General features: G+C 36.5%; 2 protein-coding genes across 7 annotated transcripts; one reads left to right on the top strand and one right to left on the bottom strand.

Annotated features, from left to right (window-relative positions):
* LOC107756316 (coiled-coil domain-containing protein 158-like) lies at window positions 1-9,888 on the bottom strand. Of its 5 annotated transcripts, XM_016573364.1 has the most exons (15): window positions 9,798-9,888; window positions 8,592-8,700; window positions 6,626-6,865; window positions 6,176-6,344; window positions 5,024-5,176; window positions 3,972-4,084; window positions 2,240-2,398; window positions 2,023-2,115; window positions 1,800-1,907; window positions 1,574-1,707; window positions 1,150-1,212; window positions 856-923; window positions 590-748; window positions 311-409; window positions 1-217 (listed from the first exon to the last, which is right to left on the bottom strand). In XM_016573364.1, the coding sequence occupies exons 3-14, from the start codon at window positions 6,770-6,772 to the stop codon at window positions 345-347; spliced, it is 1,431 nt and encodes a 476-aa protein (XP_016428850.1). In that variant the 5' UTR covers window positions 6,773-6,865; window positions 8,592-8,700; window positions 9,798-9,888; the 3' UTR covers window positions 1-217; window positions 311-344. The 5 variants fall into 5 exon arrangements, with proteins under 5 accessions (XP_016428850.1, XP_016428849.1, XP_016428853.1 ...); XM_016573363.1 differs by having other exon boundaries at window positions 1-409; XM_016573367.1 differs by having other exon boundaries at window positions 1-409; window positions 590-688.
* LOC107756315 (protein FAM189A2-like) lies at window positions 9,888-23,471 on the top strand. Of its 2 annotated transcripts, XM_016573361.1 has the most exons (11): window positions 9,888-10,436; window positions 13,003-13,059; window positions 14,033-14,143; window positions 14,768-14,887; window positions 15,467-15,574; window positions 15,761-15,894; window positions 16,684-16,810; window positions 17,050-17,128; window positions 19,889-20,038; window positions 21,729-22,042; window positions 22,968-23,471. In XM_016573361.1, exons 1-11 carry the CDS (start codon window positions 10,125-10,127, stop codon window positions 23,250-23,252), a joined length of 1,797 nt encoding a protein of 598 aa, XP_016428847.1. In that variant the 5' UTR covers window positions 9,888-10,124; the 3' UTR covers window positions 23,253-23,471. The 2 variants fall into 2 exon arrangements, with proteins under 2 accessions (XP_016428847.1, XP_016428848.1); XM_016573362.1 differs by lacking the exon at window positions 14,033-14,143.
* Window positions 23,472-25,142: the final 1,671 nt, after the last annotated feature.

Genomic DNA, 25,142 nt, shown 5'->3' with positions numbered 1-25,142 from the left:
TTATTGATATTTTAATAATGTTGGCATGTCACAAACTTTTTTGTACATACAGGGGCTGTATTATGCAGCACATAGGAATGTTTTTGGTTTCTACATTTAAAATCCAAATGTCTGTTTTGCTGACAAATATCTAATCCACTTTATTTGCGATGAAGAAAGCAAACAATGCGAGCATGTCCGTTTTGACAGCTGTTTTCGACTCCTCCCCTGAATGCAACTGGCAAATTTCATCAATCAGTAAGGCCAGCCTCAGTCAAAGTCAAAGTCAAACACATCTATTGAGACTAAACAAAAATAGTGTCATTCTGACCATCATCCTTCAGTTGAAGATCCTTCAGTAGCTTCTATGGCCTGTCCAGCTTGATTTTCTGAGATGCCTGTCCTGTGAGCTCATCTTGTTTGTTGGCAGCTGATAAAAGACCAATAAACCTCTAGCTTTATAACCAATTAATCACTCACTATGATTTACAACATACAATAAACAAATTAAATCATTGGCATTGTTAAACAAATCCTCCTGCAGGCATAATTTATCCGTTTAAATTTCATAAAACGGCTCTAATTATGTTTGATGTGAAGTGAAGCTCACATATCTGATTAGCGTAGGCAGGCCGATCCACCTCCAGCCAATAGTTTCTGTCAGTGGGAAGATCAGAAGTGAGGAGAAGGTGCACAGGAGACCTGCGTCCTGTTGCACAAACAGAGCGGGAACAGCATGTCTGTCCTGCTCTAAAACTTACTGCATTATCTGTCAAACAAGAGACATTTTATTATATGCATGTATATTTTTAAATTAGAAGGGATCAGTTAATCAGTTTTTCCATCACTGATCAGTGTAGCGGCCAAAAGACTCACTGTCAGCTGATAAAGGGCTGGCGTGATCCTGCTTATTAGGTTCAGCAGTTCTGAAGGATCCTGGCTCACTGCATCAAAGCACACATGCAACACAAGCAGCACATGCATTAAATGTGTCCCAGAGCACTAACTCTTGACTCAGAGAGTGGAGAAAAAGCATAAATCACTGCCGAGAAGCACTTAAATGGCCTCACTGAGGCAAAGCAGCTTCTTGAGCATCAAGCATTCGTGCATGTGTGGTTAGATGTCATGAAACTACCTGTAGTCAACTTATAAGTGCACTTTTCTTCTTACCTGTAACGGTTTATTCTTCCAATTGGCCCTGTGGTACTTTCAGCACCTTTAGTTCCTATAGGTCTGCAAAAAAAAAAGATCTTCCCTAAGGTGCTTTTCTCTATACCCGAGAAGCACTTAAATGTTACAACATGGCTTCATTGAGGCAATGCAGCTTCTTGAGCATCAAGCATCTGTGCATGTGGTTAGATGTCATGAAACTACCGGTACTTGTAGTCAACTTGCAAGTGCACTTTTTCCTCTTACCTGTAACTGGTTATTCTCCCAATTGACCTTGTGGTACTTTTGGCACCTCTAGTTTCTGTCGGTCTGCAAAAAGAAAATGGTAAATAACACTTTAGTTTAGACTGTTTATACATTCCTTGATGTAGCCTTCCCTGAGGTGCTAAACATTTTTTTTTTTTTTTGTGAATGAGACTCTCACTGTCTAGATTTGTGGTCTTCCTCGGGTCTCCTCCTGAAGCTCAAGGTAGTGTGTGGTCCTTGCTCTTCAGCAATCCCACCACGCAGCTCTCTTAAAAAACTCTTCAGCTCCACAAGGGGCTCAGAGACTCTCATCTGGAAAGATTCCAGAGGGAAATCCATTCCAGCACATCCTGTCAATTCAGGTATTTAAGTGTGTGGGTGGGTTAGAAGGGCTTTTTTCATACCTCCATTAGGCCATTAACGTTATGCTGAGCGAGGGGAAGATGAGTCTGTAGGGTACAGCTGCTGATTGGAGATCTGGAGACGTTACGCCAGTTCTGGCTTTGCAATTCCTAACCAAAACAAAACATACACATGGAAATAGCATAACAGCAAGAGAATAATAAAGTTTGACCAGAAGGTGATATAAAGTAACTACTACTACAGTAAATGTGTGTACATTTTTACCTTTATATCTAATGCATGCTGCAGTTTCAGCCTCATAAGCTCCTGTTCCTGCTTATGAATAAAGTCTTGGCATTCAGCAAAACTGTCAGACATCTGCACATTATATATTATAATGTTAAGGTTTACAATGTCGGTCAAATAGAACATCTGTTCCATTATTTGTTCAGTACTGTTGTATTGAAATAAGCATTTGTTTAACAAGAAGACCATCAGACACCTTGTATAAAGCTGCTTCCAGTCTCTCTGCTTTGCCTTTGAGCTCTCGCTCTTGTGAGCACAGAGCCTCCACTTCAGACTCCAGTCTTCTCCTGCTCTCCCTCTCTGACAGCAGCTCTTGTGTCTGTCTCTTTACCAGTAAAGCCTGACGGTGTTTCTCCTATGGCACACAAACACACACTTATTTGTACTTGCACACAAATATGCACAAAAGTAAAAACAAACATAAACAGAAGAAAGTAGCTGATTGACCCATGCAAAAAACTGCATGTTTACGTAGGTAGATATTTGCCCTTGCACGGTAAAAAGAATAAGAATTCTAAGAATCTAAGAATCTTTTGCTGAGAAAAAATATGTTCTGCTGTTCTTTTTATTTATAATAGCTAACTCCCAATGAATAGTGCAACACTTTCCTAAATGCTACTAAGAACATTCTATTTTATCTATTTAATCCTGCATATCAGCATATAGTTGCAGTCATAAATTTACATACACATAATCTGCAAAATGTTAATAATAGTAATAAAAATGGGAGTGAGAACAGTTCACACAGACTATCCTGTTTAAAAGTTTACATCCACCCGCTGTTAATGCATCATGTTTCCTTCTTGAGTTTCTCAGTTGTCCTCAGTTTGAAAAGATGGCTCTCAAAACCAGTCACTGTTGGAAATGGTTCAAAAATGCAGAAGATGATAGAAAACTAAAGAATGCTCAGGACCTGAAGTGTTTTTCTGAAAAACAACAGGCAGTTTAACTCAGGTAAAACAAGGGACTTGTAAAAAACAAAACAAAAACTGTTGTGGCAAATTCAGTTATTATTTTGTCTTAGGGTCTATTTGTGAACATCTGTAGTGTGAAATAGCTTATTCAGGGCAGTACTTCATATAAAAATAATTTTTTTTTTTTAATTAGTGACATTTTGCAGATTCTGCAATGTGCATGTAAACTTATGACTACAACTGTACAAGTATAACAACGAAAATTGTGGTTTTCCTGGAAACTGTCTCTCTGAAATGATTTCAAAATCAAATAATTTCTAACAAACATTACATCCACCCGCTGTTAATGCATCATGTTTCCTTCTTGAGTTTCTCAGTTGTCCTCAGTTTGAAAAGATGGCTCTCAAAACCAGTCACTGTTGGAAATGGTTCAAAAATGCAGAAGATGATAGAAAACTAAAGAATGCTCAGGACCTGAAGTGTTTTTCTGAAAAACAACAGGCAGTTTAACTCAGGTAAAACAAGGGACTTGTAAAAAACAAAACAAAAACTGTTGTGGCAAATTCAGTTATTATTTTGTCTTAGGGTCTATTTGTGAACATCTGTAGTGTGAAATAGCTTATTCAGGGCAGTACTTCATATAAAAATAAAACTTTTTTTTAAAATTAGTGACATTTTGCAGATTCTGCAATGTGCATGTAAACTTATGACTACAACTGTACAAGTATAACAACGAAAATTGTGGTTTTCCTGGAAACTGTCTCTCTGAAATGATTTCAAAATCAAATAATTTCTAACAAACATACCAGAGCAAGTTACACCTTCATTCAGGCCATATTTCCCACTGTCTTTCTGATAGTCCACACCTATAAATAATATTTTATTAGGGTATCTGTGCTTTTACTCAAGTACTTGACTTGTGTACTTCGTCCACCAATGATCGCATTGACACACTAATTAGTAACAGGGGGGTATTGTGAGAAACAGAAAGGAGTAGTTAGTGATGGACCCCACCATCTTGAGCTTCTCTATGGTCTCCTCCAGCAGCTGAATTCGGCTTTGCAGGAAATCAATCTGCTCCCTTTTAGCAGTGATCTGTTTCTGCATTCCCAGAGCAACTTTGAGACCTGAAATACATATGAAACACTCTCCAATCAGTTCAACCATGGTTAAGTACCACAAAGAAAACTCTTTGAAAAATAATTATTCACTGTCCTGTCTGAAAGAGGAATATTATGTTCAATGAGGTGTCGCCCTATGATATCTGTGAAATGCTTGACATTCAAACAGAATGAGCTCAGGTTATGTTAGCTGCATCACGTTCACAAGAGAATAACTTGAACTATATTGTTAATGCATTGTCTGCTTTTCAAAAGGCACTTTGTCCAGTGAACCAATGAACTGAAACTTACGTCAGATGAGACCATTTTCCCATTCTGTCCCTCTCACAATTGAATAGGACAAAATGAAACAATGGAGGGTTACAGAGGTCAGAACTAAGAAATCATAGCTACATTATGTAACAGCCCACAACCACTGCACACAGCGAGAACAAAAGTTCTTTAACAATGTCTCAATACACTGACGGCAAACAGCTGAGAACATTGTATAAACGTTAAAATGCTATACTTTGTGCAGATTAAGAGATGGAAAAGTACATAGTGGAATAACAGCAGGAGGGCATCGACCAGATCTATAATCTCAGTGTGCCGTCTTCCTGCCATTATCCAGAATGCAGAACAACAAAACGATGGCCACACACTACGTAGGGTGTGGTCTTCCTCCCTTTATTTTAAATACACTTGGCCTAGATCTGGGTTTTCCTGAGGTAACACTGTGAATGGTGTAAAAACATCCTCAGTTTAAATATCAGCTGTGCTATGAATGAGTACGGATACCTATATTTGTATTTGAGCGTAATTAGGACTTTCCTGAATTTTTTTTCTCAAAGCTTTAATCTCAGGGGCCAGTTCTGTGAGGTTACTGAGGGCGAATCTGAGTGCTCAGCTAAGACAACTGATCATTTTTCATTTAAAACGAGGCATTTCTATGTGTATGCACAGTACCATGACCATCTGCTCCCTCCAGTGTTCTCAAGGAACTGTTGGCCTGGTCCAGCTCAGCCCATAGAGTCTTCAGCTGGGTCTTGAGTTTTAGGTTTTCTTGTTCCAGCTCACAGGTCTTACAGCCGAGCAGCTCTTTCAACGCTTCCTGCCCCTCTGGTGAGTTTGTGGGGGACAAAGTAAAAAAAAGGGTGATATTGACAGAAAATGGCCTCATTAAAAGAATTAAATTCTTGAAAAGAAACCTTTATTAAGTAGTTCTGGATAATCTTTTATTATTACTTTTTTTTTTTAATGTATTTGAAAGAAGTCTCTTCTGCTTACCAAGGCTGCATCATTTATTTGATTATTTAACATACAGCAAAATATTGCAAAATACTATTACATTTGTTTACCACTTCAATATATTTTCAAATGTAATTTATTTATGTGATGGCAAATTTTTCAGCATCATTACTCCAGTCTTCAGTGACACATGATCCTTCAGAAATCATTATAATATGCTGATTTGATGCTCAAGTCAATTTCTTATTATTAATGTTGAAACTGCTTAATATGTGTTTGTGGAAAATAAGATAGATTGATAGATGATAAATAGAAGGTTCAAAAGAATATCACTTATTTTAAATAGAAATATCAGATAATTTGAGCTTTTTTAAGGCAAGGCTAGCTCAGGTTGTAAAAATGGAAGCCATTCCCCCAAAACCTATATATATATATATATATATATATATACATATATATATATATATATATATAAAACTTATTGAAAACAACTGTAAAATAATAATGAATTAACCTGTAAATAAAAATTAAAATGTGAACATACATGTATTCAAGGTGTATGAAATATGTTATTACTTTTTATTTGATTGTTACACCACATGAAAATTTTGACTTTTCTTAAAAATCATTTTCTTTTTCTTAATCATGGATACTATGGATGCTATTTGTAACTGTCCCAGATGACATCTACTTTGATTTTTTGTTTCTGCCAAATAATATATACAATAACAAAGCAATACAATAAAAGCAAAAATTACACGTTAAAATAGTTTTGTACTGTACACTGTACTCATAACAACATACACTTTAAAGTCAGTTTATATCAGGTCTGCAGTTTGTAATGCCATTTAGATGAATCTGTGTTTGTACCTTTCAGCTGGGTAAACTGCATACGCCGCACTCCCAGCTCAGAGGTCATCTGCTGTTTCTCTAAAGTAAGCTGATCAACATTGCAGATCTTTTCTGAGAGCGCAGCCTGCTGACAGGCCTTCTCTCTCTCCACTGTGCTGAGTCTGAACTCTGCCTGTCTCAATGCAGCCTGTTAATCCAACCAGTATATGGATGGCATGCAAGAAACAATTATGAGAAGTGCAATATTAAACCCTCAGCTTGGACCAAAAGAAAACAAATGTGTAATATATCTTCATAGCTCTTCCTGATACACCCACCGAGCATCAATAATGAATGGGGTTATTTAATCTATAATCGGTTTAACATTTGAACAGAAACTACCTAATAGCTAAGGAATCCTATATTGAGAATTAGTTATAGGAATTGTCTTTAAGTTCTACTGAAAGATTCTTCCCTAAATTTCCCCACCTTCAGTTGTTGATTCTCCCCTCTGAGCCGCTCGATCTGGTTAGTAAAATACTGTTGCATGTCCACAGTGCAGCTGTGATTTGAGATCATATGCAGGGCATTTTCCAGTTCTGCGCTCACCACCCTGTCATCTGCCTCTGCCGTCATGACCTTCAGCAGACCCTGAACCTATCCCAGCTGGCCATGGACCTGCTGCAGTTCATGCTGCTTTAACAACGCCTGCAGATGCCTTCTCTCCCACTGAAATACACATAACAAAACTGAAATGAAAGCACAGACCTGACAGCTCAACCAGAGACTCGTGTGTTCTATCTCTGCCAACAGCTCAAAAGTGTAATAAACACATTGTAGTTCGAAAATGGCATTCTTTAAAACGAGTTAGCTCAAATTATCTTAAAGGTGCAGTAAGTACTTTTTCTCGCTTAAAAAGAATAAAGTAAAAAAAAGAATAATGCTATCGCAGCCTAAAATGTCAAAAATTACATACACTCACATGAGACCAATACTATGCAGTATAAATCAATCTTGGGTGACAAATATATTACCATGCAAAACTTTGTTGTTGGTAAGTTTTTGTTTGTTTTTGAGACTCTTATACTCACAAAGGCTGCATTCATTTAACCAAAAATACAGTAAAAACTTTCTATTTTAATATATTTTAAAATGTAATTTATTTCTGTGATGGCAAAGCTGAATTTTCAGCAGCCATTACACCAGTCTGCAGTGTCACATGATCGTTCAGAAATCATTCTAATGCTGAGTTCTGCTCAAGAAACATTTTTATCTTATCATTAAGATATTATTATTATTATTATTATCAATGTTGAAAACGGCTGTGCTGTTTACATTTTTTGTGGAAACGGTGATACATTTTTTTTTCAGGATTCGTTAATGACTAGAAAGTTCAAATGAACAGCATTTATTTGAAATAGAAATCTTTTGTAACATTATAAATGTCCTACTGTCACTTTTGATGATTTCAATGTGGCCTTACAACTTCTGGACAGTAGTGTACACTTGTCAACAGGATATTCTACAATGGCATCTTTAATGAAAACTTTTGCTTTGGTGTGATGCTGCCAATGTATATCAGTATAAGGTTGATCAGTGTACCTCTGATCATTACCACTGACTTGCACCTTTTACTGTTGATAACACATTTCTTAAAGCTGAAATGTGTCTTTTTTTGCCCAATAGTGTCCCCAAGTGGAAATGCAAAAATAAAGACTGACCACTCCTCTGCCTGTCATTGGTCAGTCAAACAGATAAGCCTGTCCAAATCTCACGCTATTGGTTGAGCCAATGTTGCTTGTTTGGGCTAGTCTGGATGCACAAACAAACTGATCAATGTTTTTATAGTGTCACAGAGAGAGACAGTGTTTAAAAACTTCCTGTCGACATGTCTCTAAAAGTTGTTATTAATATCCTTTTTTCTGAAAAAAAAAAAAACACTGAGAAGAAAAAGCAAACAATCAAAACAAACTTGTCTTGAGTAACCTACACTGCTGTTTATTACTATAAGTTGGCAGAATTGTGTATGTAATTGGGCTGAGAGGTCTCTCCCTCTCACGGCCTTCTTGGCCTGGGACTGGGATTGAGCCAACTCCTCCTCCACTGACCTGAACCAGCAGCCAACTCAATTACGTTCCAACAAACCCTTCTCTCATTGTAGAGTACAGCCACATTGAGCATTTGAAGGTTATCCAGCATACCAGATGCATCAGTCAGACAGTGCTAATGTGAAACATCCATCATCCCAGCATCCAAGTTCTCAAGTATTGGTGTAAACACAAAAAGGGGTTGGAACACTCGGCTCATTTCCTTGTTGTTTCTTTGACTCCAGCTCACCTATCTTTCAGCTTTGTTTTCTAACTCGAACATGAAACAAAACCATTTTAATTCAAAAGTGACAGAATGAAAGGCAACACCATTCAGCTGGGAGGATATGTATAGGATGAGAACTTACCGTAATAACTCCAACAGTAGTTGCAGACTGGTGGAATTAGTCTGTAAGCACCAAGATTTCAGTCAATATCGCCACCTCCTGGTCATGACTGGTAATGAGCGGCTCTTGTCTGTAACAGAATATAATGTGATAAGATTATGATTATTTATTATGATAGATAACATGCCTTTCACAAAAACCAATGTTTGTTACAATAATGTCGCAAAATCAATCATTTAAATGTAAAAATGTTAATTTTAACGAAAAAGGTAAGAAACATGCTAATTGGTTAAGTGTAAGTTGCCTTGCCATAGAGACGGTAAAAAGTATGTCCTGTCCTAGAGGGTCCCCAGTCCTGCACATTTAGTATGTCTCCCTCATCTAACACACCTGATTCAACTCATCAGCTCGTTAGTAGAGACTGCAAGAACCAAATTCGGTGTGTCTGATAAAGGAGACATACAAAATGTGCAGGACTGGGGGTCCCCCAGGACATACATTGCATGCAATTATAATGTAAATACTGTAAATAAATAAAACAAAATACTGTGGGGAAATATATTAATAAATATATAAATAAAAAAATCTATTATCTTATAATAAACAGTGAAAATGTATATTATATTCACTATATATATATATATATATAGTGAATATAATATACATTATACATAATTGCCTTTATATATATATATATATATATATATAAAAGCAATTATGTATTATTTTGTTGAAAACATGATATAGTTTAATATCTCAAATAGGCTGGTATTAACATTATATCATTTGAAGACATACAGTTATGCTAAAATATAGTCACATAAATGTAATCTAATACTGTTTACCTTTTTTTTTTTTTTTTTACAAACACGTTTTTATTTTGTGTGATCTTATTATACTGCACTTTTGTCAGCACTTTTTGTCAGTAAAACAATTTGCTGTTTTTTTTATGTGCTATAGAAACACGTGATTTGATAATGATTTTTATTTCTCTGAAAAATATAAAGAAATTGTCTAAATGCAATTTCTTCATTTTTCCAATGATGATGTTTTTGATAAAATTCTTATGCTACATACAACCAAAGATTTATCATTCTGCAGTTTGTTTTGTGCATATTGCAAAATGCACATTTGTCTTTTTTTTATTAAAAACTATGTAATGTCAGTGTTTTGGTGTCCAGTTGTTTATTTCCTAATAACGAAATAAAGAGTGCGTAAGTGTGTTACCTTTAAGCAATACAGACTACAAATGTTTCATCATGGTAAGAGTTTGTGGTAATTTCACCGTCTCGATAGTGTCTCTTCTTCCCACGCGCCCCTCCCCCGCCTGTCCGCTCGCGCTGGCCAAAAATGTGAAACCAAATCCGAGCAGCAGGTCACAGAGCCTAGTTATTTTAAAACCAATACTCAACTACCTCGACAGGACCATGATGGAAGTAACGCGGAACGGGCAGTTTAAAGAAACAATCGTCGCCTTGAGAGACAGAGTAAAATGAGGGAGCGGCGATATGCTGCTTTAAAGTTTATTGTTGTTGGGCTGCTCGTGCGTCTCCAATGTCTCTGCCCATAGTTCTGCCTGGATCTTGTTGTCGTTTATCGGGGGCTACTTTAGCCCATCAGTTCGCAGACGCATCTTACAGAAGCCGCAGCCGCAGCCGCAGCCGCCGTGTGTCCGCTCTTCCGTCCCGTATGTCTGGATCTCAGACGCGGCTCATCCCGGCGCTGCTGCCCGCACGCCCTCTGCTCTCCCTCGGCTTGCTGCAGCTGGTTCTCGGCTGCTCCATGGTGGCGCTCTCTTTCGGGGCTCTGTCCCTTAGCAACTCGCCCCCTGTTAGAAACTCCTGTCCGTTTTGGGCCGGATCTTCTGTGAGTATTATATTACTAGCCATAAGGTGCTAATGCTTTTATTTTACGCCACAAATCATGCATGCTACAGATATAAAAATGCATGCTTGTTAAAATGCCACTGTATAAGTGTACAGCTTTTCATCGATCCATTACAAACCAACAGGTGTAAAGGAGAAGTTTTATTGTGGTCTAATGTGTTTCCAATGCAGTCTGATACAGAAACGTGGTGCTGCACTTTTAGTTCAGTCTATTTCAGAGTATATGAGCACAACACACACTGTTGTTTACCAATAATGCACTATGCACTAATATTTGTAAATTATTAGTCGAGTACCAATGTCCAGTTATTGCTCTAAGGAAAAAGTTTCTGCCTGATCTCTCGGTGTAACCTAATGCAGTTGGGTTGATTCAGTCAAATTAAATAATAATTTAACTGGAATTTGACCAGTTAATTCAGATGTTACCACATTAAGCACATATTTAGGATTAACATTTTTACAGTGTACAGTTTACAGTTATACATGTTTACAGTATACCGTTTCACAGTAAGGCGTAATATCCAATACAGTAACTAGATTTCAGTGAATGACATATGAATGTCATTTAATTTAAATAAAAAAATTGATTATCAGATTTATCAGTCAATATCACATGAATGATTATTTTGATTCTGGCACAGTCACCAGACTTTTAAGCTTGTTTACATACATTATCATTTATGCATGTGGCTATTATACACAGCAAATGACAATGTTTTAACTTTTAATAGCTTTAAACTATTAGTCACTTCCAGAATAAAAGTTTCCTGATGGATCCCATGTCATCCAAGATGTTCATGTCTTTCTTTCTTCAGTCAAAAACAAATTAATTTATTTGTTCTTTTTCTCCATATAATGGACTTCAATGATGGCCAACGGGCTGAAGGTCCAAATTGCAGTTTCAGTGCAGCTTCAAAGGGCTCTACATTATCCCAGCTGAGGAATAAGGGTCTTATGTAGCGAAACAATCAGTCATTTTCTAAAAAAAAATAAAAAAAAATATATATATATATATACAGTATATATAAATTATATACTTTTTAACCACAAATGCTCGTTTTTATTCTGGAAGTGAACTAATCCTTACCTTTTTAACATCTTGAGATTCTCCAGATTCCTCTTAAAGCTGCATTTCGTAACTTTTTTTGGTTAAAAATGATCCAAAATCAATTACATAGCAAGTACATAACCAATCAGTGTTCAAAACTATCTCCTTACTTTAGCCTGATTTCACAACTTCTTCACAAAACTTATTTTGGACATACTTCTAAGACATAAGGTGCGTCCCAAATCACATACTTATGCACTATTCTATGACGTTTTTAGTATGAATAGTGCAAGTAGTGCGTTCACACTGAAAATTCCAAAAAGAAAAAGTGCACTTTAAATACCCGGATGATGCACTTAAATAACTGAAAAAAAGAAGTGTGAAAAGTTGCACACTTCATGCACTCAACTGTCGCAGCTTTAATTACGTAGCGAAGAGGGAGCGGCTATCAGACTCCGATTATGAATTACAAAATAACCTTATTTAATTCATACACTAAATGGTTGAGTACATAGTGTATGAGTGCATAGTGTGTAGTACTGTACGTCATTTGGGACGCAGTATCTGTAATTCCGAAGTACAGTGAATATCCACACCATGATCCACAAACCTTAAAACATTAGATTCATCCGCGCTGAGGAGCCGTGCCGATGCACAACCCACATAAAGAAGATAATTCCGCAAATAACTGAAATTGCAAGTTTCAAACAGAGATGGCGACAAAGAGGCAAAACTTACGGACTGCAGCTTTAAGTTTTTAGATATTTAGAAATGATCCTAGTTCTGTGGTGGAATCCAGCCAAAGATATCCTCAAAAGTACAATTTACAATATTATTTCCCATATTTAAGTGTGGTTAATATTTGTGGTCATTAGCAGGAGTTGAGTGATGTTTTGGCTAAGTGTGAATCTCTACTGCTTAACACTCTATAGTGAGCAAACAACAGTTAACTAGAGCTAATGTTTATTTATACATTTGAACTCCATTACTGATGAATAAAATAAATAAACAAAAAAATAAAAAACTCTGAAAACTCATATAATTGAAATAATTGTGACATTTAACAATGATGGAAATGATAATGATGAAAGCATTTACAGTGTAATATTGTAATGCTGATTCACTCTTACTACAGAATTTTGTTGATTTGAATAAAATTAATGAATGTAATTATTTTTTATTGGGTACCTCACACAAACATTTTACAGTTAAAAAGAGCTAAACAAAAGAACCCATCAGTTGATGTAATTGACAGGAAGTGGCAGTGAAAGAGGAAATGAGAGGGAGCCGAGTATGGACAATGGTATTTGAATGAGGCTGCTGCAGACAGCTCGGCCAACAGCACAGTGAGTGAGATGAGTCATTAAAACAGGATTTAAAAGTGCCGAAGGCCATTTTGAGCAAGTGCAGCATCTGATGGGTAATAATGGGTTCATTATCAGTTAATCTGTCTGTGAGTGTTTGCCTCTTTGCTGAACAGACTGATTGTTTTCTGCAGGTCATCCTATCTGGGATTATAGGACTAACCACATGGAAACGGCCAATGCTTCTGCTGGTATGTGTGTTTTGCCAATATAAGACTGATGGTCTTTAAAGCAGTAGTCTTTATGTTTCCATTTTAATAAGCAGATGAATTGACTTTACCTGAAAGTGGTTATATGATGTTTACTACACTAAATTAGTCCTGTGTTGACCTAAACATATGTTTTCAGGGTAATCTTCTGCATGCCCGTGTCCTTATGTTAAAGGGGCAGTTGTTAGGCTCTTAAAAGACCCCTTAAATAGGATCTGTGTCCACCAGACATTCAGTTAAGACCTTGTTAATTAAGTCTTAAGCTGACCATGAGCTTCTGCCAGCTGCCCTTCATATACACTACAGTTAAAAATGTTGGATTCATTAATATATATATATATATATATATATATATATAAATGAATACTTTTTCTTCAGCAAGAATGCGTTAAATTGATCAAAAGTGACAGTAAATACATTTATAATTTTACAAACTATTTTTATTTCAAAATAAATGTTGTTCTTTTGAACTTTCTATTAATATGAAATGATAATAATAAAATGTTTAAGCAGGACAACTGTTTTCAATATTGATAATAGTAAGAAATGTTTCTTGAGCACCAAATCAGCATATTAGAATGATTTCTGAAAGATCATGTGACACTGAAGACTGAAAAGAAAATTCAGCTTTGCCATCACAGGAATAAATTACATTTTAAAATATTGTAAAAATTTTTTAAATATGAAACCGTTATTTTAAAGTCTAATAATATTTCACAATATAACTCTTTTTCCCGTATTTTTGATCAAATAAATGCAGCCTTGGTGAGCATAAGAGACTTCTTTCAAAAACATTAACAAATCTCACTGAACCCAAACTTTAAACAGCAGTATAAGGGTAATTTTCTAATTACAGATTTGAGCACTAATATTTTATTTGTCAAATAGAATTACTACCGACTAGTACTGATCTTTCTCTGTACCATTACCTCTTTTCATTGTGTCTCTCACACAGGCAAATCTGTTTGTATTGCTGTCAGTGGTCTGTATCTTGCTAAACCTGGCAGGCTTCATCCTCTGCTGTCAGGGGGCTCAGCTGGTCTCCAGTACCATTAACTGCCAGCTGGTGAGGAATCTGTACACTTGGACGTGTGCTGTAATAGAGACAATAACATCATAATGTCAAATGACTCATGTATTGATTGTATTCATGAACCTAGATGCAAAATTTAAACAAACACAAATTGAAGTGGGGCAACCCTTATTAATAAATACACACATACATACATACTACTTCCAGTTAAGCGTGTGCACAGGCTGATGTGGTACTTGGTTGATGTATGTTTTAATAACACATTATGGAAAAAAGCACATCTGTACTGTACAGACCATCTGCTTAGAGGAATAAAGCTTGTCCAAGTCAAAGAGAGCCCTGAAATTGAGAGTCAAAGCAGGTTCCAGTTTTTCTTGGATGTGATGTAGTTTTTAGGATGCTGTCATTTCCAGTGTCTGAAGACTGCTCTTTCATCATTTCCACTTGTCATTGAAATGTCCCTGCCATATTGGTGACCTCATACCTTTGAGCTGTTATGCAGCGCCAGACCCCTCAAAATGACAAATGTAGAAAGGTGCCTGGAAACTTCATCCTCAGTCTCATACTTTGAATCCAGGCAGTTCTTTAAGTATTAGTAGACCATGTCATCAGACATTAATATGAAACAAACATAATAAATGTGTTTCTGTGTTTCAGAACGAGCTGGGTGATCTCTGTTACTGTTGTTCAGAGATTCCAAGCACTCAGTGCCAAGAGGACAAGTTGATTGAGATCTATGCAGGTCATGCATGTGGTACAATGAGAATTCTCCTCAAGGTGTGAGTTCATTTTTTTATAATTATTAAGTTCTTATTACACTACTACTTGGCTGATAGACAGAAAGACAGATAGACAGACAGCTAGTAGACAGAAAAAGATACAGACAGACAGACAGACAGACAGCATTTGACCGCACATTTTGCAAATCAGACACTGTTCACTGTAGACTTTCAAAGAAACATGCTCACAACTGTCTCAGACACAGGTTACCTTGACACAGATATGCTGATTTTGGTCGATCAGCCAGTCATTAATATTTTGTGTAATTTGGACTGATTCACGAAGCCCTGCCCATGACATGCAGACAAAATTATATTCATCATGGCCACAAATTAGTAAATTGTGGCCATGTTTTACTAAATCAAAACAAGTAAGCGAATTAGTACAATGTGGCCATGATTTACTAGAACGAGGGAACGAATTAAGAAGTTGTGGGAACATTTACCGGCGACCACCCGTATGCAGAATGCCACGACTGACCAATCAGAATAAAGTATATTATGTTAGGAGTGAGAGGAATATATTCATGTTTGAATAAGTTTTGTTTACCATGTTATAGAATTTTCTCTCTTTCAGAAAGTGCTCTTTGCATTGTGTGCGCTCAGTGCTTTGGCCACAGCTGTGTGTCTGGTTGCTGCTGCACTCAGATATCTCCAGATCTTCTCAACCAGACGATCCTGCATGGTGAGAAATCATATCATGGAAAATATGACATAAGAAAATAAACTATTCCGATGATTTAATTCTTGGTCAGTGTGTGGCATAGATTATAAGAATGTTTAGACGTGTTGTGAGCAGCTCAGAGGTGTCTGATGTCGCTCTGCCCTGGTCCAGTTCTAATAGTGGTGTGATTATGATCGTCTTTGGCAGGAAGAGGCCAGGCCCCTTCCAGAGGAAGTGGAGGGGCAGACTCATCTTCCTGACCCTGACGAATTTGTCGCTCCTGCACCTCCTCCTACTTACTTCTCCACCTTCTACTCTTACACCCCGCGCTTGGCTCGCAGGTATTGCACACAAGCCCTCTTTACACAGTCCACTGTAAAAAAAAATGTTTTGTCAGGTTACCTAAAATGTGGTGTCATATAAATGACCTGGTTATTCAAGTTAAACATATGATTATTTAATTTAATAATTATAACTGTATTGGGTTTATTTTTAACAACACATAATTAAATACAGTGCCTCGCGAAAGTATTCATTTATTTTTTTCACATTTGTTATGTTGCTGCCTTATGGTAAACTGCTACACTCCATACACCATAATAACAAAGCAAAAACAGGTTTGTAACTTTGCAAATTATAAAAAAAATTAAAAACTGAAATAATTACATTGCATAAGTTCTCGTTTTCTGAGACAGTCCCAAACTTTTAAATGGTAGTGTGTCAGATCAGGTAAACATATTTATTGAGGTAACATCTGCATTTTTCACTTTTTACACTTTTTACTTTGATAAAATCTGTCCAGCATTCCATGATCTATAGCTTGCTTAAATGTGTTTCTCACACACACCCCCCCACACACACCCACACACACACACAAACCTGTACTTTGACCTTGAACTCTTAAGCAAAAATACAGCAGGATTTATCATATTTGTGAGTGGGTGGCTCAGTGTTTGGCGGGCAACCAAAATGTTTTGGCAACGTAAAACAGGATTGAAGTTTGTGTGTGGGAAAGCATGATATGCTCCCATTTCTGATCAAACATTTATGGGTTTGTCTAGAAACAGTTGTTTACTGTCGTTATATCTTCTTGTGGGCTGTTTACAGTGTAAATTTGTGTGTTTTGGCAGGATGTTTGGTGATGGTATGATTCCTCTTCCTCATATATATGGTGCCAGAATGAAAGGAGTGGAGGTCTTCTGTCCTCTAGACCCTCCTCCACCTTATGAAGCTGTTGCATCAGAGCCAGCAGCACAGGTACTGATTTATGCAGTTAGCATATGCCATCTGCTATCACATAATTATCTCTGTAATGAAAATCAACGTCCGTTAGCATTTACAGTATTTTGTCCTGATACCATTTCAACTCAGTTTGTGAATTAGACCTCACATCAGCAAACAAGGCACTGTGTCCTGTGGACTACCTGGCTTACATTGGCAACAGCTCAATCAAATACAGTCCTTGTCCGCTCACTGACCCTCTGTATTTATATCAGGCCCAGAATACTGAGGTGCAAATGACCGATCTGACTGAGGTCCTGACAGAGAGTGCAGAGACGGAGACGCCCGGCGATGGTATGAACCAGTTGTATTCTTACATATAGACCTGTGGGGAGGAGCAGTATTGATAAACAATGACATTTAAGACTTGCAATTGTTTCTGCACATTAACCGGGACAGGAGAAAGTATTTTAACAGAACAAAAGACACGTCACCTTTCAAAACATTGCAGTTTAGGTGTAAAAGTGTTATAATCAACAAATAGAAAATTCCCTTTTGAAAGTCTGGAATTAGAAAACGGAGCTGCCACTTAGGCCTACATGAAATGTGTCATTGACACGGCTTATATGAATCCAGTGCCTCTGGTACTCTATATTTAATCAAGATTCTTACAGCGTTTCACAGTACCCGTCCATAATTATGTCATCTGTGTATTAAAGGAAATGTATTTTAGTGGCGTCAGTTGTATCTCCAGTGTTCCTCGGTTAGGGATTTATTTTCTTTTTATAGCTGTCTGTATCCTTCAACACTTTCAAATATCACATAGTCCTACATGTTTTTAATGATCCTTCACAAGTCACAATAAACATATGTATACACCTGACCTGTCACTCCTCAAAATGCTTCTTTTGCATTTTTGTAATTTCATACATATTTTTTCATTATCAATTATGTCAGCATGATAATTTGAAATGTTGAACTGAAAATCTTTGTATCTATTTTGCTTTAATGAAAGCAGAACTTGAACTGCATGAACGCCAAAGGTTTCTGCCAAACCTAATGTTCATGCAACCTTTTCTTCATTTTAGATTTTTAAAATCCAAAAAACTTGGCAATTTTTTCAAGGTTTAGATCCTACATTTTTAATGTGCAAACTACTGTTTAAAAGTTTGGGGTCAGTAAGTTCTTTATTTTAAGAAATTAATATTTTATTCAGCAAAAATGCAATAAATGGACCAACAGTGACAGTAAAGACATTTGTAATATAAAAAAAAGGATTTCTATTTTGAATAAATGTCGTTCCTTTGAATCCCGGGGTAAAAAATGTAGCACGGTTCCACAAAAATATTAAGCAGCACAACTGTTTTCAACATAGATAATAGTAAGAAATGTTTCTTGAACAGCAAATCATCATATTAGAATGATTTCTGAAGGATCATGTGACACTGAAGACTGGAGTAATGATGCTGAAAATTCAGCTTTTCATCATCCAAGTATTGAGTACATGTACAGTAAATGAACATACTTTCCAGAAGGCCAACATTTCACTAAAAATGTTTTTTTTATTGGTTTTATTTTATTGGTTTTTGTTAAATGTGAGCCAAAATCATCACAATTAAAAGAACCAAAGACTTAAACTACTTCAGTCTGTGTGCATTGAATTTATTTAATACACGAGTTTCACAATTTGAGTTGAATTACTGAAATAAATGAACTTTTCCACGACATTCTAATTTATTGAGATGCACCTGTACATGTATGTATATTCTTTGTTATGAGGTAACATGACGTAGCATCTCTTGATTTAGACGGCACGTTTCTTAAGATGTTGCTGACTCTTGTTGACTATATAGACTAGATTTGTTTTGGCCAGATTACTCTTATGACATTGGACAGACATGAATAGACAAGAAAAACAAGAAAGACTTCAGTACAAAAAAGCGCTTTTCACACTGCACTTAACCCTGGGTTAATGTCCTTTTTACCCGGGTTTATGAAACCCTGCTCTGGAGATGCGGTGTTAGAATGTTACACCTAGTTGTTTAGCTACAGACGCCCAATTGTGTGCCTCATATTCACATGCTTTGGACAGTCACAGAAACACTGCACATTGTATGAACAGTCGCTTCAGCGTTTGGGGGGAAAATGTTAAATGATGACAGAAAACACATGAATTGGATTGAAGAGACTGTTTTATTCTTTTTATTTTATTTGTTTAGTTAACAGGGACATTGCACATTAATATATGACATTGGACAGACATGAATAGACAAGAAAAACAAGAAAGACTTCAGTACAAAAAAGCGCTTTTCACACTGCACTTAACCCTGGGTTAATGTCCTTTTTACCCGGGTTTATGAAACCCTGCTCTGGAGATGCGGTGTTAGAATGTTACACCTAGTTGTTTAGCTACAGATGCCCAATTGTGTGCCTCATATTCACATGCTTTGGACAGTCACAGAAACACTGCACATTGTATGAACAGTCGCTTCAGCGTTTGGGGGGAAAATGTTAAATGATGACAGAAAACACTGATGAAGAGACTGTTTTATTCTTTTTATTTGATTTGTTTAGTTAACAGGGACATTGCACATTAATAAAACCTACCAGAATTAGCCAAAGGCTATTTTTCTGAATTAAACAACTACAGTACATAACACAATCCATAAAATAATCTATTAATAAAAACAATAAAGAAAAATAGAACAAATTTAAAAAATACATAACACAATCCAAACAATCTATCATTAAAATTAATCAAAATACAAGCAATAGTAAGACAGCCAGCAGATATAGAATTCTAATGTTGACAAAGCTGAGTACTAATGAACCATTTCTTTAACTGAACTCTAAATAATTCTTATGTATCTAGATCTCTTATAGTGAAGTCCAGGGAAGTCCATAAATCAAGTTTAGGAAAAACTCAATAGTATAGTCGGCAGCAGGAGTGCTGCTAGGGATTCGGGGCCCCTCCGGCTCATTGCTTTAGGTCCCCCTCAGTTGAGTTTACTGACAGTGTGAGCAGTGTGAAACGAGAAGCAAGATAACCCGAAGTGTGAAAAGCCCTAAAATGTTTACATGTTTCTATGTAGTTTGTTTGTGTGTTTTATTCAGACAGGTGCCGTCAGACGGCCATATTGAGCCCCACTCCCCCGACACAGTCCAGACAGCCTCACAGCGCAGTCTCCTCCAGCAGAAAACCTCACAGACCTCGCCTCCGCAGGTCCAGCAGCGACCCCGTCCTGCTAGACCTGACCGCCAAAGGTACAGTCAGATGTTTTTGTATAATGACCCTTAAGCTCTCTATTTGACCATTGTCACAGACAACCAATTAAATTCAATTAAATTAGACTTGTTTTCAGAGGACGTATGTGCTGCTTCTGTATGTTTTTGTAGCCCACAGGCCGATTTGTCTTGTTTTAAGCCTAAATCTACATAAAATAAATGAGGTTTCCATAAAAGGTCGCAGACACACACCATTCTTTATAATTAGTTTATGAACACTGGCTTCTCTCTAATGACAGGTGGAGGTTTATTTTACTTGGTGTGTGTGTCCAGAGAAGAGGACTGGGACTGATACTTATAGTAAATCTAGAGAAACTATACCTGTCAGTGGTTACTTTAAGCCCATTTTAAATATAGGACTCTCTGTCTCTGTGTTACTGATGGGGCTCAGCAGAGAGCGCTCACTTTGCAAAGACCTTAAAAGCATAGATCACTCAAAAATCCAGTCATCATTTACTGAGCCACACCCTCATTTCATTCCAAACACCTACTGTATGACATTTTATTCTTCTGTGGAACATGTTTGAAGAAATTCGTTTTTTTTTTTTTTTTGGTCCAAACGATGAAACCAAAAATGTTTGGTCACCAACATTCTTCAAAATATCTTCTTTTGTGTTCAGCAGCAGAAAAAAAGTCATTCAAGGTTCATGAAGTGTTTATGCTTCGCTACTTCTTATCTGTCTTCTTAACCGATACAACAGTGAGTTATTCTTTTTTTTTTTTTTATTAACTTGGTTGAATAGAATGATTCAGTTTATAGTCCTAAAACCTTAAAGAGAATTAGGATTTTTGGGCCACAGGCTCCCTCAGTAATTTTCAATGTGTTTTTGGAATAGCAGAATATTATTTTTGTTTTATGAGTACAGTATGGCCTGTAGTTACTCAAAATTACTTAAAGAGACTTGTTCTGCAACTGAACTTACACACTGTTACAGCTCAGATGTGAATATTGAGTGTTCCCTATGGTTTTCTGGAAAAATAAAATTTTTTCAGTGTTTGAAAATGAATTAAGACAGAAATAAATATCAATATTTTAATTATTATATTTCTTAAATACTTGACTTAATTATTTTACAGTGAAATATTACAGTAGCAATATTTGTTTAATAATAATATTAAAGGGGTCATATGATGCTTTTTTAAAGATCATTATTTTGTGTATTTGGTGTAACAGAATATGTTGACATGCTTTAATGTTCAAAAAACATTATTTTTCAAATACTGTACATTATTGTAGGTCCTCTATGCCCCACCTCTCTCAAATGCTTCTTATGCAAATCTTCCCAGATCGTGACGTAGGTATGTGGGGGCGTGTTAGAACGAGCCGTTTTAGGGGGGCGTGGCAGAGTCTTAACTTTGATAAAGAATATCTCTTTGGTTTTGAGACTTTAGTCTTTGCAACTTCAGGGATCTACAATCAGCACAATCAGCTTGTAACACTCCAAAGAGAAAGGAAAACTTGAAGTCGCATCATATGACCCCTTTAATTATTTTTATTATTATTATTATTTTAATAAAAATTGCAAGTTTTTTTTTTTTTACCCCAAACCATGTAGCCCCACTTGTGTATTTTTCATCTCTTGTGAGTGTACATCATTCTACAAATATTTGTCAAAACCATATGGAGCTGCATCTGATTGTTATATTGGTTTTTCTCTCTCTCTTACAGTAATGAGCTGTGAAGCAGCTACACAGACAGAATTAGGCCCTGGATCGGCTCCTGCTCCAGGCTCAGTGACTGTAACAGAGCATGGGACGGTTACACTACGACAGGGCCGTGGCAAACGGAAGCCTCGTCCCAACTCCATGGTGGACTACCAGAGCTATAGAGACACAAAACTGCTGGTGGCCTGTTTTCTGGAGCAGTCCTCCTGCAGCTTAACCCCTGAGGTACAGGAGCTGGTCAACAGCATCAAAACAGTGCTGCGCTCCGACGAGGAACACATGGAGGAGGCCGTTCGCTGCTCCAGCTTCATCGACCAGGCAAGACACATGGGATGAAAACACATAAAAATTACCTAGTGCTTAAAGCACATGCTCGGATACATAGAGCTTTGATGCTGAAGGGGGTGAGTTGAGTTTGAATCCGACTCGCAACCTTTTAAAACTGTAAAGCCTGACATATGATAGTAGTCCGTATTTTTTTTGTTCAGTATCATGTTAAACACATCAGGCTTTTATGGCTCATATATTAAGACATTAGAGAATATGTAGCTTATACTCAAGGAGGAAAAAAAAGCATATTTACAGGTGCAAATTGAGCAAAAATATGCAATTTGGTGCTTATATTTTTATGGACAAAATGTAAGAAGAAATGCTTTAGCTTGTAATTTAAATCACTTTATAACAGCATAGCAGACTACATAAAATGCATATAAATATTAGTTGTTACTCTATATCTCGCAATAATATTTCTTAGTAAGATTGTTTAAATGTTTCTTTTTTGATCAAAGCTCTGTAGTTTTTATTGAGGGGGACAAAACATACGATGCAATGCAATACAATGATCTTGGAGAGATGTACAAATAAACGTTCCTCAAAAGCTCGATATTTCATTTTTGATACTCACATTTTAACATGATTTTTCTAAAACATTATGTATGGAATGGATAATCAAGTAAACTTAAGTTTCTTCAGTCTAGTGAGTGTTCATTTTTAAGTATTACTAACAATATAAAAGTTATTCTTATGTTTACTTTATAAAAATCAGTAAATATTTCACGGGAAAAAGACGTGTGCCGACCTGAACATGGACATTTTTACAATTATACTAAAAGGCCTTTTACCTGCTACAATAGGTTTTTGAGCAAAGTTATGAGGCCTTAGAAATGTACATATCAAATATGATACAGCAGGATCAATATCCTGTTCGGCCATTTTTGCTCATCATTTTCATGAATGTTTGCAGGCCATCACAGTTTCAGAGGTTGCACCAGCGCAGTCCACCCTCCGCAGGCAGGCGCAGATGGAGCCCACCTCCAACACGCTGCACAAACGGCCGGGCATCCTTCACCTGCGCAGCTGTGGTGACCTCAGCTCCTTCACCTGGGCGCAGCTGCAGGCTGGGCCGGAGCGCAGGACAGGCACCCATTCTCGAACTAATTCCAGGATGGGCTCTCGGGCAGGATCCCGCCGCCTGGAACAGGAACGTCCACACAGCCTTATAGGAGTCTTCCAAGAAACTGTCCTCTGAGTGACGTGTCCCAGTCGAGTGGAGGTATAGTGAACATCACAACATGAAGGAAGCTGACAGAGGATTTCACTTCATTTATAAAACATATCTGATTTTGTTGTCAGTGTGTATAGTGAATATTATTCATCTTTTTTTTTAGCTTTTTCAGTTGGAAATTCCAGTTGTTTGGATTTACTGATGATTGTTTTTACTTTTTCTACATTATGCATTATGATAAAACACTGGAAATTCCTGGTAAATGTTTATTTACCAGATTTCCATGTTCCTTATTTAAAAATTATTTTAAACACTCACAAATTGACTATATGAAAAATACAATATTAATAATCATTATAATAAGAAAAACATGCAAATGTATGGCTTTATTTAGTTCATGTGATGTGGGGAATTGCTGATTAAATCAGCATATTGTGAGGTAGAAGATGAATTTGTGATTTTTTTATTTTTATTTGACCATTCTCAACTATTTTATTATTTCTCCCAAGATGTCCTTCTGAGATTTTGTGCTTTATTACTGAATTGGCTCATCTGCATTATATGGGTGACCTAACCTACCATCTATATTTCCCCAAGATTAAATATGATCTTTAAAGCATCTGCCTGTTGTCTGTGGTATTCATTCAGTCAATATTGACATTTTGACGGGGTAGAAGGAATTTTTTTTATTATACACTACCGTTCAAATATTTGGGCTCAAGTTTTTTGATTAAGAAATTCATACTTTTATTCAGTAAGGCGTCATTAAATTGATAAAAAGTGACAGATAATAATGAAGAAGAATGTTGAAAAAGATTTGTTTCAAGTTTTTTTTATATCAAATAGTTCTGACAAAAAAGTAGCAACAAAAACATTAAACACTGGTAATAAGAAATGTTTCTTAAGCAGCAAATCCGCATATTAGCATGATTTCTCAAGGACCCTGAAGACTGGAGTAATGACTGCTGAAAATTCAGTTTTACCGTCACATGAATAAATTAGACATTAAAATATATTAAAATAGAAAGCAGTTATTTTAAATTGTAATAACATTTCACATATTACTATTTTTACTGTAGTTTTGATCAAATAAATGCAGCCTTGGTCAGCACAAGAGACTTCTTTCAAAAACATAAAGTTAAGAGATTAAAGAGACATTCTAGTTGCATACGCTCTCAGTAGCTTGTTTAATGTCGTAAATACTGTTACAAACATTCCTGCTATGGTAAAGGAATGTGTCTAAATAGTTAAATCACAGAAAAGCTAGCAAATAAATAAACATTGCTATTGCTTTACAGAAAGTGTGTTTTTACTTTGACAAACATATAATTGTAGTTACATTCAGAGCAAGTGCATTATAAATACTAACCAAACCCACAGTTTCTTTTCTACTTCAGTATAAACCACATACTCTGCTGAGGCCTTGTATTCTACAGTCATGAGGTGAGAATCTGTTGAACCCGTCCTATACTCTGCACATCCTGCGTTACATATGTACACTGATATTTCATACCCGTGTCATTTCAATAACACATTAAGCCACTTGTTTAGTTTCTCCAATATTATATATTTAAATGTATTACTCATTAAAGCTTGCACATTATTGTGAGTCGGACACAGCATATCCTGTACTGTATAGTGCAGAAGTCTGGGACACTGAAGGTACACTGAGGTTAAGTGTTGATGCTTTAATCTTACAGTCCAAAAACATAACCATCTGCATTGTTGAGTTGACTAGCATAGTTTTATGTAAGCTGCTCTTTCAATTCGGAATAAAATTGTGCATCATTTTTACAATAAACAGCGCCATGGTGGAAGCGGATCAATTCCATTATGGCAAAAATGATGTTATTCAGCCTGCAGATGTCAGTTATGATGTGATGCCCCTTAAAGGAATAGTTCACCCAAAAGTGA

Source organism: Sinocyclocheilus rhinocerous, unplaced genomic scaffold (assembly GCF_001515625.1).
Source record: "Sinocyclocheilus rhinocerous isolate Xijiao unplaced genomic scaffold, SAMN03320098_v1.1 scaffold1043, whole genome shotgun sequence".
Classification (NCBI taxonomy): domain Eukaryota; kingdom Metazoa; phylum Chordata; class Actinopteri; order Cypriniformes; family Cyprinidae; genus Sinocyclocheilus; species Sinocyclocheilus rhinocerous.
This window is presented reverse-complemented; position numbering and strand designations above follow the sequence as displayed.

Coding starts and splice junctions, on each gene's coding strand:
- LOC107756315 (XM_016573361.1), top strand. CDS start 10,125: ATGTCTCTGCCCATAGTTCTGCCTGGATCTTGTTGTCGTTTATCGGGG. Junction 10,437..13,002: donor CGTTTTGGGCCGGATCTTCT/GTGAGTATTATA, acceptor TGTTTTCTGCAG/GTCATCCTATCTGGGATTAT. Junction 14,144..14,767: donor GTACCATTAACTGCCAGCTG/GTGAGGAATCTG, acceptor TCTGTGTTTCAG/AACGAGCTGGGTGATCTCTG.
- LOC107756316 (XM_016573363.1), bottom strand. CDS start 6,772: ATGACGGCAGAGGCAGATGACAGGGTGGTGAGCGCAGAACTGGAAAAT. Junction 6,345..6,625: donor GGGAGAATCAACAACTGAAG/GTGGGGAAATTT, acceptor TTGGATTAACAG/GCTGCATTGAGACAGGCAGA. Junction 1,908..2,022: donor AGCATGCATTAGATATAAAG/GTAAAAATGTAC, acceptor TGTTTTGGTTAG/GAATTGCAAAGCCAGAACTG.